At 40.6% G+C, this 17,622-nt stretch overlaps 1 protein-coding gene across 1 annotated transcript in view; it reads left to right on the forward strand.

Moving 5' to 3' along the window:
- The window catches only part of LOC126428407 (rootletin-like), a 245,668-nt gene that overhangs the window by 126,445 nt on the left and 101,601 nt on the right, over positions 1 to 17,622 (forward strand). Inside the window, exon 13 of the mRNA XM_050090326.1 lies at positions 3,593 to 3,801. Coding sequence (XP_049946283.1) covers positions 3,593 to 3,801 — 209 coding nt within the window. The remainder of the gene's footprint in view (positions 1 to 3,592; positions 3,802 to 17,622) is intronic.

Consider the following 17,622-nt stretch of genomic DNA (forward strand, 5'->3'; position numbering starts at 1 on the left):
AGAATATCTATTCGTGCCTTTGAAGAAGGGTAGCTCCATTTGGAGAAATCGTGAAACTGGGGATCATTGTAATCGTCGTCACTCTACCTTCCTCCCGAAGCCCGGCCGGAATAGGCTCTCCTCGCCGGCCTGCGCCGTGCGAGCCTTTCGACCTCTGCAGGACCCCTGCACTCCTCGACTGTGTGACGCCCCTTACCTTCGTCTCGCTGTACATTCGTTGTTCTTCCCAGTTCCCTGCATCGTCTTTAATCGTTGCTCCTCGCAGTTCCCTGCGTCACCTTTAATGCCTCGGTATGTGTCGTTACAACTTACCCGTTCCTTCACTCAAGTTGTGGCACGCAACCCTCGTCTCCAGTGTGATTCAGTGTCACTACATCATTTATCTGATCTACGTGTCTAATCTCCAAGATTCTTCTGTAGCAGCACATTTAAAAAAGCCTCTGTCGTCTTCCAGTGCGTACCATCTGTCGTCCACTTTCCTCTTCCTTATAAGGTTACGTTTGAAACAAATAAGCAGAATTTATATTTTAGAAACTCGAGTGCATAGTATTTATGTCGCACAATAGTATTTATTTAATAGCTCGTTACAAACTGGCTTTCGGCTTCAGGGCCCACAGTCAGTTGAAAGCTAGTTCAGAACGAGCTATTAAGTAAATATTATTGTGGGACATAAATACTATGTATTCGAGTTTCTAACATGTTCCATAAAAAATGTGTAATGCTTTTTAAAATATTTCTCTCTTTTTAAGGAAGCTTTTCTCACTATTTCCAGTCGTCAGTTTATGTTGTCTGTGTTTCTGTAATTGTAAATTATTTTGTTGCCGAAATAGTAATACTTTTCTACTGCTTTTAGTGTCCCATTTGATAAACTAGTTTCCTTCAGTTTGTGTCTACTGTGTACGTGACAACCTCTTTTTGAAAAAATTCGACCAATTTTGCGAGCCTTTTTCTGCCCGACAGAATTAAAGTGTTCTCGGCAAACTGAGTTTTTGTTTTCTCCCCGCCAGACTGTAGTTCCCTATTCCAAAACTCTCCTCAGGTTCTTTTACTGCTCACACACTGTGTAAACTGAATGTCGGAGAAAGTGGAACGAGACTGTAATTGAGAAAATTTCCCCGAATAACTTAAGGTAAATGCCAGCACAGGTTATCAGAGTGAGTCACAGCTGGCTGCCTTTTCTGTCATCTTCGAGCTGAGAGAGTGCTGGACCTCTTTGCCAGTTTGAGTTCTGTGGGTTGTAGAGAATTTCCACCACTTAACTTCCCGTGAATTGCATGTTAGTTTTACGTCCGACTGTCGACTTCTCTCCTACTTGTCGAGTCTGTTCGGAAAGGACCGAAACTCTATTCCGACGGGGCAACGAAACGTTCTAAAAATTTACATCGGGCGCAGTGTTCCGAACGGTTCTCCAGATTCGAAACACACTGTCAGCGGGTCGATGGCGGCCCACGACTGGAAAAGCCTTCGACGTCGGCTGGTGATAACCGCGTTTGGAAAACTGGTGTTCCTGTGCGTGCAAATGGCATTGGGATATATTTGTGCCGTGAGGATTCTCTAGAATGTACAGTGTGCAGTGAGTTGAAGGAAAGCTTTAATTGACTGAATATTACTTGTTTGTGGAAAATGTGATGATGTTAGCCTACTAAATTATGCATTATCTTTCTGTGTCTGTTATGTAAATATATTTTTAAACTGTGTATAGATTCTCAATCCTTAGTGTAGAATCATATTTTCTGTGGCATTATGAATCGCGAGACACTAACAATAACTGTTTTGTACAAGACGTTGGTAAATACGTATGTGACCACCTTTTTTTTTTTTCTTATGTTGTAGGAGTGTGTCAAAGTGGTACTTAGTTGTTTTCCCTTAATGTCAGTGGAATCAAGCATTCCAAATTTTTGCCTCTGTGTTAAATGGTGTGATAACTGTGCATATATCTGAACAGACTGTGTAAGAAAACTCACCCAGCTCCGTCGGTTGGCTCTCCTTGCCCGGTCCACCTACACCTCCGTCCTTGTTTCCTGCTACATTTTTATGTTTCCAAAGTTGGACTCCAGTTTGTATAACGTATGTATGACATTTATTCCATTTCACCCTCGTGCGGACAGTTATTTTGGCTATGTTGAGACAGGCAGAGAGACGGTGACACACTCTGTGACTTTAGTGTCCGTTCGGCTTATAAAGATCCACCCGGCCGTCTCCGACACCGTCACTCTTCTCCGAAAGATGTGGCAGAAGCGATTGTTACCGGAGCAAAATCCTTTCTCTCTGACTCTGTTACGTAGCTGGGTTCTCCGAGTCCTTTCTTGTAGGAGTAAAGAGTCTTTGGCATAATTGCCTCCACTACATTGCACAACTAAATTGCACCTGCAGATTTAAAAGACGGATAATGACCTATTTCTTAAACCCACAATAATTTTGTCCCTTCTTTTTCAGTACACACATAATCCCAATAAAACTAAGAAACATCCTTTCGCACCTGGCCTTTCTCTTTTCTCAAACTCTGTAGATGGTGTGGTTGACCTGAATTTCTGTGTCTTGGAACCCCCGTCATGATATTGCACTATTGTTGCATCCGTGATTACATTTGTGTCCTCTGCTGTTACTACTTTTTATTATTATTATCAGTAATAGTAGTATTAATAACAACAACAGCAACAACAATAATAATATTGCTTTCTGTTCTTTATCACTATTGTTATTTCAAATGGTGTTTGTATATGGAAATGATCTATTCATGTACATTACAAGTGTTATTATTATCAAATGTAAATTATTCAGAGTTGTGGGGCCACATATTTCGCTTCAGACTTTTGCAAGGCTCGACGTTCTAACTTCTCCCCTGGGATGTTCTTGTGTGTGGTAAATGTTGATCCAGCTTCCGACTCCAGAAGAACCCAGAAAGAGTTGACAACAGAGGTTTCGAAATGTCGAGTTTCGGAGAAGTTTGGACAGGAACGAGAACTGGGAACATTTTACTTTCAACAGTGACAGACACAAAAGCCTGCATAATTATTATTGCTGTTTTTAATGTTAATAATAGAAGAAAGGATAACTTCTTCTTCTTTTTCTTCTTCTTCACGTGTTACGGTGTCTGTAGGACTGTGTGCTGTGCCTTACTGGATTGCATTTTGTCTTCTCCTCCCAGAACCTCTCCATCCTTAAATTTCTTCTCTCCTGCTCTTTTCCTGAGATCTTCAGTATCCTCTATCCTCTTTCTGTACCCACCTCTGTCACCGACACACGGCTTACAGGTTGGCACGTATTTGCTTCTCCAATTTTTCTATCTTTCCACCTCGATCCCTAATTCTCGTCAGTCTTTCCGCAGTTTGACAACCCACTCGGTTCCCGTCTCTCCTCTTGTCCTGCCTTCTGTTTCCTGTACTATTTTCACCATTCCTGTTATCTAAATAAACTGTAAACAAGAATTTATATGCGTATTACCTCGACGTCCTCAGTATGTCGAAGCCTCTGATCTCGTCAGGTCGAGTAAATAAATATTAAAGAGTCGGGTGACAATTTCTCAGACGGACGACACGTAGGGAGTTCACGAGACACGGAGGCCGGCATGTGACGTCTGTACGTTTTGCAGGTGTCAGCTGGAGAAGGCTGCCGAGGAGTGTGACCGAGTGAAGCGGATGTACGTGGAGGTGTGCGGCTCCAAGGAGCTGCTGCTGCAGGGGGTGCAGGAGGAGCGCGCCGGCTGGGAGGCGGAGAGGGCGGAGCTGCGGCGTGAGGCCGCCCAGCTGCGGGCGCGTCTCGACCTCTACGCGGGGAGGGTCTCCCGGGAGATCGACAGGGGTGAGTCGGGGCACTGCCTGCCGCACTCCGGTACCTGCCGGGCGGACACTACGTCTCTCGAAAGACGGAAGCGGTTCGGTGCCACCTCTACGGTGGGACGGAGCCGCTCTCTGCTTCCCGCAGTTTGTAGGTGACACTCTGGACTAATTCTAACAGATATTTGTGGAGCGGAGGAAACGAGCTCTGTCCGCAGACTCGCGGCACGTCGGCAGCTCGGGGGCGAGAGGTGGTACGGAGAGAATGGAATGCGAGGTGCCGGCACGACACGCGAGCTCTGTGCTTCTCTTCTCTTTGAAAGTAAAAACTGACTTAGAGGTGTAACGAATGTAACAGGATTTGTTAAATCGAAATTGGTAGGTTTGTATCGAATGAAGGTGTTTGTAGCTACTAATTCCATTCCAGATTCTCTAAACAATTCAGTATTCAGTGTTAACCCTGTAATGTATTGATTTTACAATTTGTGTTCCAGAAAATACTGTTTATTATTAACAAGAAGCATCCTGTAAAGATTGACATTACTACATATAGCCGTATAAAGATAACTTTGAAAGCTCAAAATAATGAATTACAAATTTCCTGAATATACTTGTGCACTGGACTTTGATCCGTGTATTCTGACACTTAGCCTTTTTTAGTTTTGTACAGATACGAAGTCAGACGACGTATTTCGCGTTCGTTTCCCTCAAACGGAAATCTCGGAAGAGCCTACCGGAGCACAGTAGACGTATTTATCTCTTACTGTTGGCGAGTACTCGTCAGTTGTCTGATGAACGGTTATCACTTTCGGTCTCTGACGACATGTCATTGCGTGCTTCTCTCCAGTTTCTGGGCTGCTACGTTCGATGTCAGCTAGGGATCACTACGGTCGTCCATTTTCCGGAGCACTGCCTAACCGACAACACGGGACAGTGGCTGAAAACGCACGTATTGCTGTCGAGTTTTTGAAGCTGCAACAGTAAACGCAATATTTCACGGCACCCACCTCGACTGAAACACGGCAGTTGAAATAGAAACTTCGGACGGAACACTCGCTAGCGGCCGAACGCGTAGCTGTTGGTGCCGGAATGGGTATAAGTGATCTTTTATTTTTTTTTTATTTTTTTTCACTGTCTGTTCATAAGTTGCCTCGGGATTTTCAGTTTCTGTTAAATTAATAAAGACTTAGGACTTTATGTTAAGGGGTTAAAAAGAGGCAGTGCCAATGGCGCAGTGTGTCAATATAAAGAATCGTTCAAATTTTAAACATTTATTAACATATATTATGCCGAATTGTAAGTGTGTACTGATCACTCTTATTATATTCTCCACGTGTGCAACTTCCTTATCGTTGTCACTACTGTCTGTCGGTAGTATTAATCATAATTTTGTTTCAAAAGGTGACTCCGTCAGGAGCCACGTGCACCACGACCGCCACACCGATATTAATAACAGTGAGAGCTGGAGCGTTAGTCGTCGGAGTAGAAATCTTTATTTCTGTCGCAAATCAGTTCGAATCACTGCTTGACCATTGTCAGTGCTGAAGATAAAACAAGAATAAATTGATCAGACTGCACTGTAACATACTACATCTACCCAACTGTACAAGAAAGAAAATAGATCGTTTGCATCAACAAATCTAGTATTAAAGCCCCATGGACTCATAAATACAAGCTGTAAAGCTGCACTATCTGCACATATAAGTGAAGAGTACGTGTCACACCAAAGATACAAAATGAACTGTGCCAGCTGCTCCTCTCTACTGATCGTTATTAAAAAACCTGTTATTAATGAAGATGGAAGATATAAGAAATATAGTATTTAATTAATGCACACGTCATGAACATAAATGTAAAAATCTGTAGAATTAATAGTGAAATCATAAAACTGACAACGCTCACACCTACTGGCGTATGTTGCAGGAACCACGTCCCAACATATGTTGTATAGCATGAACCCTACTACAAGATAGCATTGCAGCCATTATATGCATGTAATGCTGAAATAATTCCAGCAAAACCAAAAGAACTAGGTTACACTGTTGTGCCCTTTGACATAAAATGCCTTTATGACAGACAATGTTTAAAATACAATTTAGGTATAAAAATACGCAACACCGTGTAAAAATTTTTTAAAAACCAAATTACAAATTCGTCATTATTCACATTTAGGTGGAGTGAATGTACCATACCATCTGGCATTAATTTTGACACTCATACAATTTTTAAGTGACGTATAAAAACCGTGTCGATATAAACATGTATACAATGCCATCTGCAACTTTTTTAACCAGCATAGAAAATTTTCGTAATCATATTTAGATAAAGTGACATTACCATCATATATTGCCATCATGTGCTCCTGGCATCTGAATCTGGAGAATGATTCCTCCTTTTACTGAAATTCAGACTTAGTCTACAATATCACATTACAGTTTGGTGTTATGAAATGTCTCATAAGTAAACATAAAGGAAACATAGAGTAACAGTGCACAGCCCTTGCAAACAGATTTTGTTCTGATACGGTCTTCTGCTGTAGTGGTACGATATAAGGGGAATTGAGTAAACCTTATTGCCCATCCACTGTACAGACGGGTCTCATTTTTTATAGTCGGTATCAGAAGTGATGCGAAGCTCTCCCCCAAAAGTGACATCTGCGTATTGAGCAGTGTACGTCTGACTGACTTGTTGCTGCACTATCTATCCTTTATCAGACATGTTTAACGATTTCAATTGTTACGTCAAATCAGGAGGTGAATGGCTTACGGAACCTTACTTCAAATCTTGCCCAGCACGCCTTTAGTGTCGGGCAGACTGGAAGGGGGCTCCGAGTGAGGTTCCACGAGCGCGCGACATTGGATAGGTGTGACATAGGAGGTGAATATAGTTTTGTGGCACACTTGATTGATACTGCCCGTGACATAGTAAATACTGCCCGTGACATCATAATTAAATTTGTTGCAAGGGATGAAAAGGAAGATGTCACGATCTCCTCGAGGAGGTGGAGATACGTAGTGTAGTAGAAAGTCGGCCAGGTGTACGCTGCTCGATGCGCAGATGTCAGTGAAAAGCGCTGTCACTCACTTTTGGGATTGCTTTCTATCACTTCTAGTACCGACTACAAAAAATGAGACCCGTCTGTGCAGTGGACGGGCAATAAGATTTACGTAGTTCCCCTTATATCGTACCACTACAGCAGAAGACCGTTTGAGAACAAAATTTGTTTGCAAGGGCTGTGCACTGTTACTCTCTGCTCCCTTTATGTTTACTTATGAGACATTTCATAACACCAAACTGTAATGTGATATTGTAGACTAAGTCTGAATTTCAGTAAAAGGAGGAATCATTCTCCAGATTCATAAAGCCAGGAGCACATGATGGCAATATATGATGTTAATGTCACTTTATCTAAATATGATTATGAAAATTTTCTATGCTGGTTAAAAAAAGTTGCAGATGGCATTGTACACATGTTTATATCGACATGGTTTTTATACGTCACTCAAAAACGTATGAGTTTCAAAATTAATGCCAGATGGTATGGTACAGTCACACTACCTAAATATGAATGATGATGCATGTGTAATTTGGTTTCTTAAAATTTTTTACACAGTAGGCATTTGGAATTGGGCGAGTATAAAAAATTTAATGTCAAAGGGCACGATAGTGTGACCTAGTTCTTTTGGTTTTGCTGGATTTATTTCAGCATTACATGCACATAATGGCTGCAATGCTATCTTGTAGTAGGGTTCATGCTATACAACATATGTTGGGACGTGGTTCTTGCAACATACGCCAGAAGGTGTGAGCGTTGTCAGTTTTATGATTTCACTATTAATTCTACAGATTTTTGCATTTATGTTCATGACGTGTGCATAGATTAAATACTTTATTTATTAAATCTTCAATCTTAATTAATAACAGGTTTTTTAATAACGATCATTAAAGAGGGTGCAGTTGTGTCTGATGTTGGCAATGAGCATAGCTGCACAAGTAAGCAGCTGGCTTTGGTCTGACACGTACTCTACACTGACATGTGCAGATATTACAGTTTTACAGCTTGTATTTATGAGTCCATACTAGATACGTTGATGCAAATGATCTCATCTGTATGCTATTCCTTATACAGTTGGGCAGATGTAGTATGTTGTAGTGCAGTCTGATCAATTTATTCTTGTTTTATCTTCAGCACTGATGGTGGTCAAGCAGTGATTGTAATTGATTTGCAACAGAAATAAAGATTTCTACTTCAAAGACCAACGCTGAACCGTCTTTTGTCATTAATTATAATTTTACCTGTTGTGAGTTCAACAACACTGAAACGTCTCCAGTAATCTTCTTTCACTTGTTGAACATTGTTGCAGTATTTTTCTCCCACTCATGTGACTGGATTTTCCAATTATATTTTGGGTTAAGTGAAAGAAAATAATAATAATAATAATAATAATAATAATAATAATAATAATAATAATGATAAGAATTCCACCAGCAATCCAAAAATTTGACCTACAAAAACTAACAGAATCAGAAACAATTAAAAAATGGGAAAATTCTCCCGCAAACAACTGGGAAACATTCAAGGAAAAAATCACAAAAATAGCGAAGGAGCAAATACCACTGAAGAAGAAGCACAAACATCCATGGTGGAATATGGAATGCGAAAAGGCAATTCAAGTTCGTACAGAAGCCTTTGCGAAGTACAGTTCAAATAAAAATGAGAAAACTCTTCAAAACTTTTTAGAAACACGGAAACTTTCAAATAAACTTATTAGACAAGAGAAGAGAAAGTATGTAACTCAGCAACTGGAATCAATAGAAGCAGATTTTAAAAATTATAATACGCATGGATTCTACAAAACTTTTGCAAACCAAATTAAAGGGTATATCCCCCAAAATGTCTGTTTTCGGAAATCAGATGGGAATCTGGCACTAAGCGACGAAGAAAACTGTGAAGAATTAGCCAAATATTTTGAAACGCTACTAAACTGTCCAGAACCAACAGAAGCTCTTCCAATATCCAGCACTAAAGCCCCGCAACAGCAAGACTCTGTACCGCCAACTGAAGAAGAAATTATCAAACACATAAACAAACTCAAAAATAACAAAGCATCAGGAGAAGATGGAATTGTAGCCGAATTTCTCAAAAGTCTAAGGTCTAACTCAAGAAATGAGCTAGTTAAAATTATTCAAAACATATGGGTTACTGAAGAAATACCAGAAGATTGGAAATGTGCCCTAATACATCCGTTACATAAAAAAGGGGATAAATCGGATGTGAACAACTATAGAGGAATCTCCTTACTTGCCGTCACATACAAGATATTATCAGCTTGTCTTCTTGAAAGAACACAAAAACTGCTAGAACCCAAAAACTCAGATTTCCAAGCTGGTTTCAGACCAAACAGATCATGTCCAGAACAAATTTTAAACTTGAAATTGATTACAAGGATGAGACAAATGCGAAGGAAGCCTACAGTATATGTCTTTGTCGACTTTAAAAAGGCATATGATTCAATTCACAGACCCACACTATTTAAAATTCTTGAAGAACAAGGACTGGATAAGAAGACACGGAACATCATAGAGCAGACATTAACAAATACAAAATGCAAAGTGAAATTCATGGGAAAACTTTCAAAATCATTTGAGATAAAAACTGGGGTTAGACAAGGTGATGGATTATCACCTCTGTTATTTAACTTAGTTCTGGATAGAGTCATGGCAGAATGGGAAAAAGAACTCAAAAAAGAAAAGTACTGGAAACCAATATCACTGGGAACCAAAAAAGATGACCTACAAATCCCCTACTTAGCCTACGCAGACGATCTTGCAATAATGGCAGATTCTAGTGAAATGGCAGTCAAACAGATAGAAACCTTAAAAGAGTGTGCAGGAAAAGTTGGCCTACAAATATCTTTTGAGGAAACGGTGTTTACAACAACAAATGTAGAAATTTCTAAGTTACAAACCAAATATGGAGAAATTAAGAGGGTACCATACTTTAAATATTTAGGAGAGATAATTTCTGAAAAATACTCACAACAAGAAAGAATATTAAAAGCTCGTACGGGTCTAGGGCTGGTCCAAAACATTTACAATAAAAAATGTCTATCTATAAATACAAAAATTAAACATTATAAGTCGGTAATTAAACCAATAATGCTATATGCCAGCGAAACCTTGACACTTAAAAGGAAAACAGATATGGAAAACCTGAAGAAAGAGGAAAGGAAAATCATTAGGAAAATTCTGGGACCAAGATGGACCAAAGAGGGGTATAGATTACAGAAAAATTCTAAAATTGAAGAATATTCTAACATAGAGATAGACATGAGGAAGAGGCGTCTAAAATTCTATGGCCACATAATGAGACTTCCCGATCACAGACTTACAAAAAAAATAGTAAGACACGTAGCATCCCTTGTTAATGGAGGAGAATGGATCAAAAATGTAAAGAAAGATCTGGAATTAGCCAACATTACTACTGAAGACATGAACAAAAGAAACAATTTCAAACTTAAAGTTGACAAATGGGAGGTCAAACCAGAGACAAAAGCGCCGAGAACTGGAACAAAATGTAGCGAAGAAAGAAAAGCTGAATTCTCACGAAGAATGAAGACCTGGTGGGCAAACAAGAAGAATAAGAAGCCCCAGAAGTGAACCATCTTTACTTAGCGTCTTCCATGTTGGGAGCTCTACGACTAATAATAATAATAATAATAATAATAATAATAATACCAATATTGACCTACTCATTTGGATACCAATATTGACCTACTCATTTGGATACCAATATTGACCTACTCATTTGGAGTAGTGAAATGGAGTAACACAGACCTAGAAGCACTCAATACACTTACACGATCACAATGCCACAAATATAGAATACATCACATACATTCAGCAACTGAAAGATTCACATTAAGCAGAAAGGAAGGAGGAAGGGGATTTATCGACATAAAAAACCTACATTATGGACAGGTAGACAATTTAAGAAAATTCTTTCTAGAACAAGCAGAAACTAGCAAAATACACAAAGCAATCACTCATATAAATACATCGGCTACACCACTGCAATTTCATAACCACTTCTACAACCCTTTAGATCACATAACTTCAACAGATACGAAGAAAGTAAGTTGGAAAAAGAAAACACTACATGGCAAGCACCCGTATCATCTAACACAGCCACACATCGATCAAGACGCATCCAACACATGACTAAGAAAAGGCAATATATACAGTGAGACGGAAGGATTCATGATTGCAATACAGGATCAAACAATAAACATCAGATATTACAGCAAGCATATTATTAAAGATCCCAATACCACAACAGATAAATGCAGACTTTGCAAACAACAAATAGAAACAGTAGATCACATCACAAGCGGATGTACAATACTAGCAAATACAGAATACCCCAGAAGACATGACAATGTAGCAAAAATAATACATCAACAGCTTGCCTTACAACATACACTTATAAAACAACACATTCCCACATACAAGTATGCACCACAAAATGTACTAGAGAACGATGAATACAAATTGTACTTGAAGAGAACCATTATAACAGATAAAACAACACCACATAACAAACCTGACATCATACTCACCAATAAAAAGAAGAAATTAACACAACTAATCGAAATATCCATACCCAATACAACAAATATACAAAAGAAAACAGGAGAAAAAATTGAAAAATACATCCAACTGGCTGAGGAAGTCAAGGACATGTGGCATCAGGATAAAGTTGACATTATACCAATTATACTATCAACTACAGGAGTCATACCACACAATATCCACCAGTACATGAATGCAATACAGCTACATCCAAACTTATATATACAATTACAGAAATCCGTAATTATTGATACATGTTCAATTACCCGAAAGTTCTTAAATGCAATATAACATATACCGTACAGTTAAAAGGAAGTCACGCTTGATCAAGGTCCATGTCACTTTCCATTTTTGACCAGACATAACGTCTGAGAAAAGAAAGTAGTAATAATAATAATAATAATAATAATAATAATAATAATAAGAAGAAGAAGAAAATACAGTAATGGACTCAAACATCCCAGAGCAAACAAACAAAGACCAACACGCATCAATTAAACAATCAGAGGAAAACGAAATCTTAAGACAGCCACCAGAACAAGCACAAATAGAACACGAAGAGACACATGGGTTAGATATAGAAGAGAAATTTCAGCTGACATATATAGAATACAAAGACACAAATACAGACATTAGACCTGTACAGGATGGCGGGTATGGGCAGGCGGTGGGCGTTATGGAATAATAGTGTAAATTTTAGAGAAAGGCCATTTATTGGCTAAAGCATGATGAAAAGGGGCTACATAGGCCTAGGGAGGTGAGGGTGAGCCAGAGCTTACAATTTGGCGAACCTTGTTCGCGAAGCTACCGAAAGTGGTTGTCTGCCAAAACTAAGTCCACAGTGCCGCAGCACCGGGAGAAGCGGGAGATGATCAATGCTACAGGACGCGCATCCGACTCGCGGGTGAGCAGGAATACAAGAGAGCGGGCCCGGCGACGGGCGGCCGGGTATGTTCGACGCACCACGCGGCTTCCTCCACCCTGATTGGTCAGGACCGAGCAAACCGTGCGGGCGGCATGGAACTTTCCAGAGCGTTGCCTGCTAAGCGACGCCTGGGACGGCGTTACCTCGTCAGCACACGAGAGAGGCGCGTGAACAAGGTGCCCTTTCTCGGTGCTGACTTCCTGTTACTAGACCGTGGGACGAAAGAATTTACAGGCAGCTAACACTGCCGGCCGTGGCTTGGCCGTAATGGAGTAATGAAGTTACCGGTTGGAGGCTCATATAATAAAGTAAAATCCCTTATTGTCTGGCTCATCCTTTACATTCCTCCCCCTTCCGTGGGAGCGGAGAACGTACGTGAATTCGCTCAATGTAATTATTATTTGAATGTAAACAAATGTAGCTTGTAAAACAAAGTAACTTTACTTGATTAAGAATGGCCCTCACGGAAGACGGCAGGGGTCTTAATCTATGGGAGGGTGTAGAGACTCTAAAGACCTCCTAAGGGTCGCAAGGGGACTTACACATGTCAACAATATTGTGTGTATACAAGAATCATCATAAAACATCAAAACATCATAAAACATCAAAACATCATAAAACATCAAAACAAAATTAGAACAAAACCTAACAGTGTGAATTAGGTAAACATGCTAAGTGTTCTTGTTGCTAAGATGATGTAAAATGTCTTTTTTTTGCTTTTGTTAGAATAAGTTGAAAATTTAAACACATCACCACTGATGAGTCACGAGGCGGCGTGGTGTGTTGTCCTCAGCGGGCAGCGCGCAGGCTGCCGGCAGGAAGGGGGCGTGGCCGTGGCCAGGTCCGTGCACTGGAACTCAGCGCAGGGGGAGTATGAGGGGAGATTCACACGTTTCAAAACACAGTTGAAAAGGGAGTTATTACTAAGGAAACACTTCACTACACTACGCTAGTTTTTCCACATTAACTGATATCTCAGTTTCACTCTTAAAACTAAGGGAGGGCACATGCCTGATAGGTTCTTGTTTTCTCTTTTTTGTTTGGTTTAATTTGCGACTGTTTGCCATTCATTTAAGTGTGCCAACAGGCGAAAGTAAGAAATTTGTCCTTTCTCATGTTTTAGCAAGTCACCAATGGACGATAGGAGGTGAACATTTGATTTATTAGATAAAGCTGGAAAGTTAGCTGACAAGGGAATCATGAATGAGCTTTCAGGTATAAAAGCATAATTAAAGGGGTGCGAATACTAAGTAAGGCGTAGTGGCATGAAAGGTTATAAGTGGTGTTCCAACGGGAACCGTTTGCTAAAGACCTGCGCGGAGGCTACGTCAGAAAGGCGCGCGGCAGATAACTTCGAAAGCCAGCGCGTCGTCAGGGCTGCACGCGGCAGCTGAGGGGTCTATGACTGTCATATGCCGACTGTCAAATGCAACAAAATAGAAGTGGGATTACGCGTGACATAAAGCTAGATGAGCTGTTACAGTGGGTTCTGTTTAAAATTACATTATGCATTAGTAAGTTGGTTCGTAACCAAGTTCCTATGAAATCCATTTGAGCCCAAACATATTTCTTACATAAACATGAAAATATAAAAATGAAGTACACAAATATCATATTAAATTTACTGCATATTCCATATCAGTAAACAAAGTAAGTGCCTCTTTGGGCTGACTCTCTACGTGTAATAACGTTCACATTATGAGAAGTTTCTCATGCATCAACATTTTTGCTGAACATATCAAGTAAAATTGACAAAGAAAAGTGACACCAGTTTTGTGCAGGTGGGGCGTAGATTGTGTCGTTGGATGTCATCGCTGTTTCTAATGAGGCGAGAAGAACAAAACTCGACGAGAATTTAGAGATTTCCATAGTGGGAACAGAAAGTGTAAGGATTTGAATTAGAGACAACTAAGTTGAGCGTAATTTCTGAAGGACTTTCCCTTTATGAAGGTACAGTGCAAGGCGCGTCGTTTACACGACGTTATCGCCTACTTAACTGTGTAAATGACAATTCTGCGACTCCAAGATAGTTCCTACGTATTTCTTCCAAAAACTCGACATTTCTCACAAGAAAAACTTCGTTGTGCGACCAAATTCGTCGTCTTTATCCTCTCAACATCTTGCGACAAACTTTACTGTGCGACCAAATTCACCGTCTTCATCCTCTCAACATCTTGCGACTAACTTTACTTTGCGACCAAATTCGCCGTCTTCATCCTCTCAACATTTTGCGACTAAACTCGCCGTCTCTGTAACTCCGTAGTGCTGGCCATATCGGGCCCAGCTGGTTGCTTAAAACTCCGTCTATCCTTGGTTATATCGCAGTGTCCTGGGTCACGTCATACAGTTAAATGCTACTACTTCAATAGTCGGTATTCCTTCGGAAAATACAATGGGGAAACAAAGAAGGCTCAAGGTTTTGAACAGAGATTTCCGCTTACTGGCGTTTAGCTGCGGGCTAGACGCGGTTCGCGTCTGACGTTGCCTGATCAGCTGTCGTCAGAGAGCACGGAACACTGTTCTCGTGAACTCTTCTTCGAGATGGAAGATCAAAGTCTGGGCTGAATAGTTTTGTGTCTGTTGAAAGTTGACAGATCAAAGTGGGTAGGATGGACTGTGTCGCGAAACGGAAAAGTGAAGAAACGACACAGACAGCTAAGGGTCCGCGCGGGTGCCAACCGCGTCACGTAAGGTACGAGCCCTTGCGGGTGCTGTATGATTCTTCATGTGTTGTGTTGAGAGAGGAAAGATGAAAGTGGTTAGAACGGACTATGTCGCGAAACGGAAAAGTGAAGGAACGACACAGTCAGCTACGGGTCCGCGCGGGTGCCAACCGCGTCACGTCAAGTACGTGCCCATGCGGGTGGTGAATGACTCTTCATGTGTTGTGTTGTTGTTAGTTAAAAGATGAAAGTAGGTAGAATGGACTATGCCGCGAAATTGAAAAGTGAAGGAACGGCACAGACAGCTAAGGGACCGCGCGGGTGCCAGCCGCGTCACGTAAGGCACGTGCCCTTGCGGGTGGTGAATGACTCTATGTGTTGTGTTGAGAGAGGAAAGATGAAAGTGGGTAGGATGGACTATATCGCGAAACGGAAAAGTGAAGAAACGACACAGACAGCTAAGGGTCCGCGCGATCGCCAACCGCGTCACGTAAGGTACGTGCCCTTGCGGGTGGAGCATGACTCTTCAAGGGTTGTTCTGTTGATAGTGGAAAGATGAAAGTGGGTAGAACAGACTGTGTCGCGGAACGGAAAAGTGAAGAAACGACACAGACAGCTAAGGGACCGCGCGGGTGCCGGCCGCGTCACATAAGGTACGTGCCCTTGCGGGTGTGGTTCTCTTGTTCATCCAACAGACTAGGTATATGGCCAAAGCTTGCTCGTTCTCTGGGTGTGATTCACTCTGTTTACCTTATCTATCACGGGGGTAGGCATGTGGTATGTCCCTCCAGATGAACATTCAAATACAAATCAAAATAAAGCATGGTTACATCCTAAACTACTCTTCTAAAACAATTTATCACCTAAGACATCATTATTATTAACCAGATAATTGGCAGTACTCGGAAACTTACTCTAGCATGCTTGAAATCCTACAAAATTATTATCCTCATCAGTATAGTAACACAGCGACACATGGAAACACTAGGCTGATACAAATACTAAATTACTGGTGCTGGCAAAACTTTAGCAAAATTCTCTAAATAGTTAGTAATAAAACAGTCAAAATGAACAACAATAAGCTAATACATGGACTTAAGTAATTGGACACAAGTAATTACACATAAGTAATTGGACGTAATCAATTAGATACAAGCAATTTGACATAAGTAATTGGCAATTCGTCATAGTGATATAAGCGGTGGCAAAACCGTAACAAAAGCAAAAGTTTAAAATATTATTTCCTTCAAACAAAACTTCCTTACTCTCCAGTTACATTTCGTAGCAAAATGAATGTAAGCATCCCTTGGTATTCCTTTATGCTCTCGTTTGTGTCTTCATACCAACTAATAGTCTTTGGTACTTTTACCTAGAAGAAAACTGTCGTTAAGTCATGGCAATGTTATGTGTAATGCTGTGGAATAGTGTAATGTCACGTTAATACTTCCTGTAACAAGATTCTGATGAAAAATGATTTTATGTCTCCTTCAATGAACGGCCCAAAAATTATTAAACGTGCGATAAACCGTTTCCTGTGTTGATTTGTATTTGCAAATATTGACGATCATCAGTCACCCAACCAATCGTTCCGGTGTGTATTGGTTGTTCCTTTTGTTCATTCTCTCACTTACCTGCTTCCATATATTCAATATTGGCGGCTCGACGAAGCTAGTTGCATCTCGAAGACGTCGATATGACTTACCTGTCGGTGCTTTGGTTTTTAATAAAATTAGAGTTCATCTGTCATATAAAGAGTGTGTAGGGAGCAAAGTATGTTCCTTACTATTGAAAATGTGCGCAAAGTTATTCAAAGGGTTCGTTATATAATGGTTAAGAATTTCTGTGTTAAGATTCAGTGCAGCTTGAGGTGCTAAGGTGCGACACGCGTCGCGCTCGTGAGATTGTAAAGTTGCTGACAGCACAGCTGACAGTACGGCTGCGTCCGGTTTCACTGGCTGGGCGGCAGAACTGGCGTTCACGCTGGGTCCGTCCTCTTGCTACGCGTGGAGTTTATCTCTCGGTACAGTCACAAAATTTCCTTCCAAAGTTATCTTATGTTGTTCACGACAGTTATGCATGGAGGATGTTCTTTTCTAAAGGACTCTAATAACTTCAATCGCTAGAGGTCACAAAACTATCGGCTTACAACTATTTTACTTAAACACTCTGTTCTTCAAAATTTAGGTAAATGGCAGGTGTTAGGCTTCTATATAAACTATATTTTGCAATGGCATTCCAAACCCAACTCCTTGGCTAACGCGTTCCCCACACAGCGGTCGTTTACAGGACAGATATAGCGGCAAGTGCCGGCTTTCTTGACGCCATATAGATCCGTTTATTAACCGTGGTGGTGATACAACATAGCCGGAGATCGACCTGAAATTCCAACATTTACTAATCCTGATGGTTTAGACAATGCGTACCAGGAAAAGTTCTCTCTCACGATTTTTGTTCCATACTGAAAACACGGATAGACAACACAAATAGATTCCCGTCTTTAGATAAGACTAATAAAATCTGTAGGGCAATATTAAGCTGGTGATTTTATTTCTATAACCATCCCTTTAGGTTTGCTGTTTAAACTGCAACGTACGAATGTAGGAATGTGTAGCGTGGCTGAGGCACG

Source organism: Schistocerca serialis, chromosome 12, assembly GCF_023864345.2.
Source record: "Schistocerca serialis cubense isolate TAMUIC-IGC-003099 chromosome 12, iqSchSeri2.2, whole genome shotgun sequence".
In the NCBI taxonomy this organism is placed as follows: Eukaryota; Metazoa; Arthropoda; class Insecta; order Orthoptera; family Acrididae; genus Schistocerca; species Schistocerca serialis.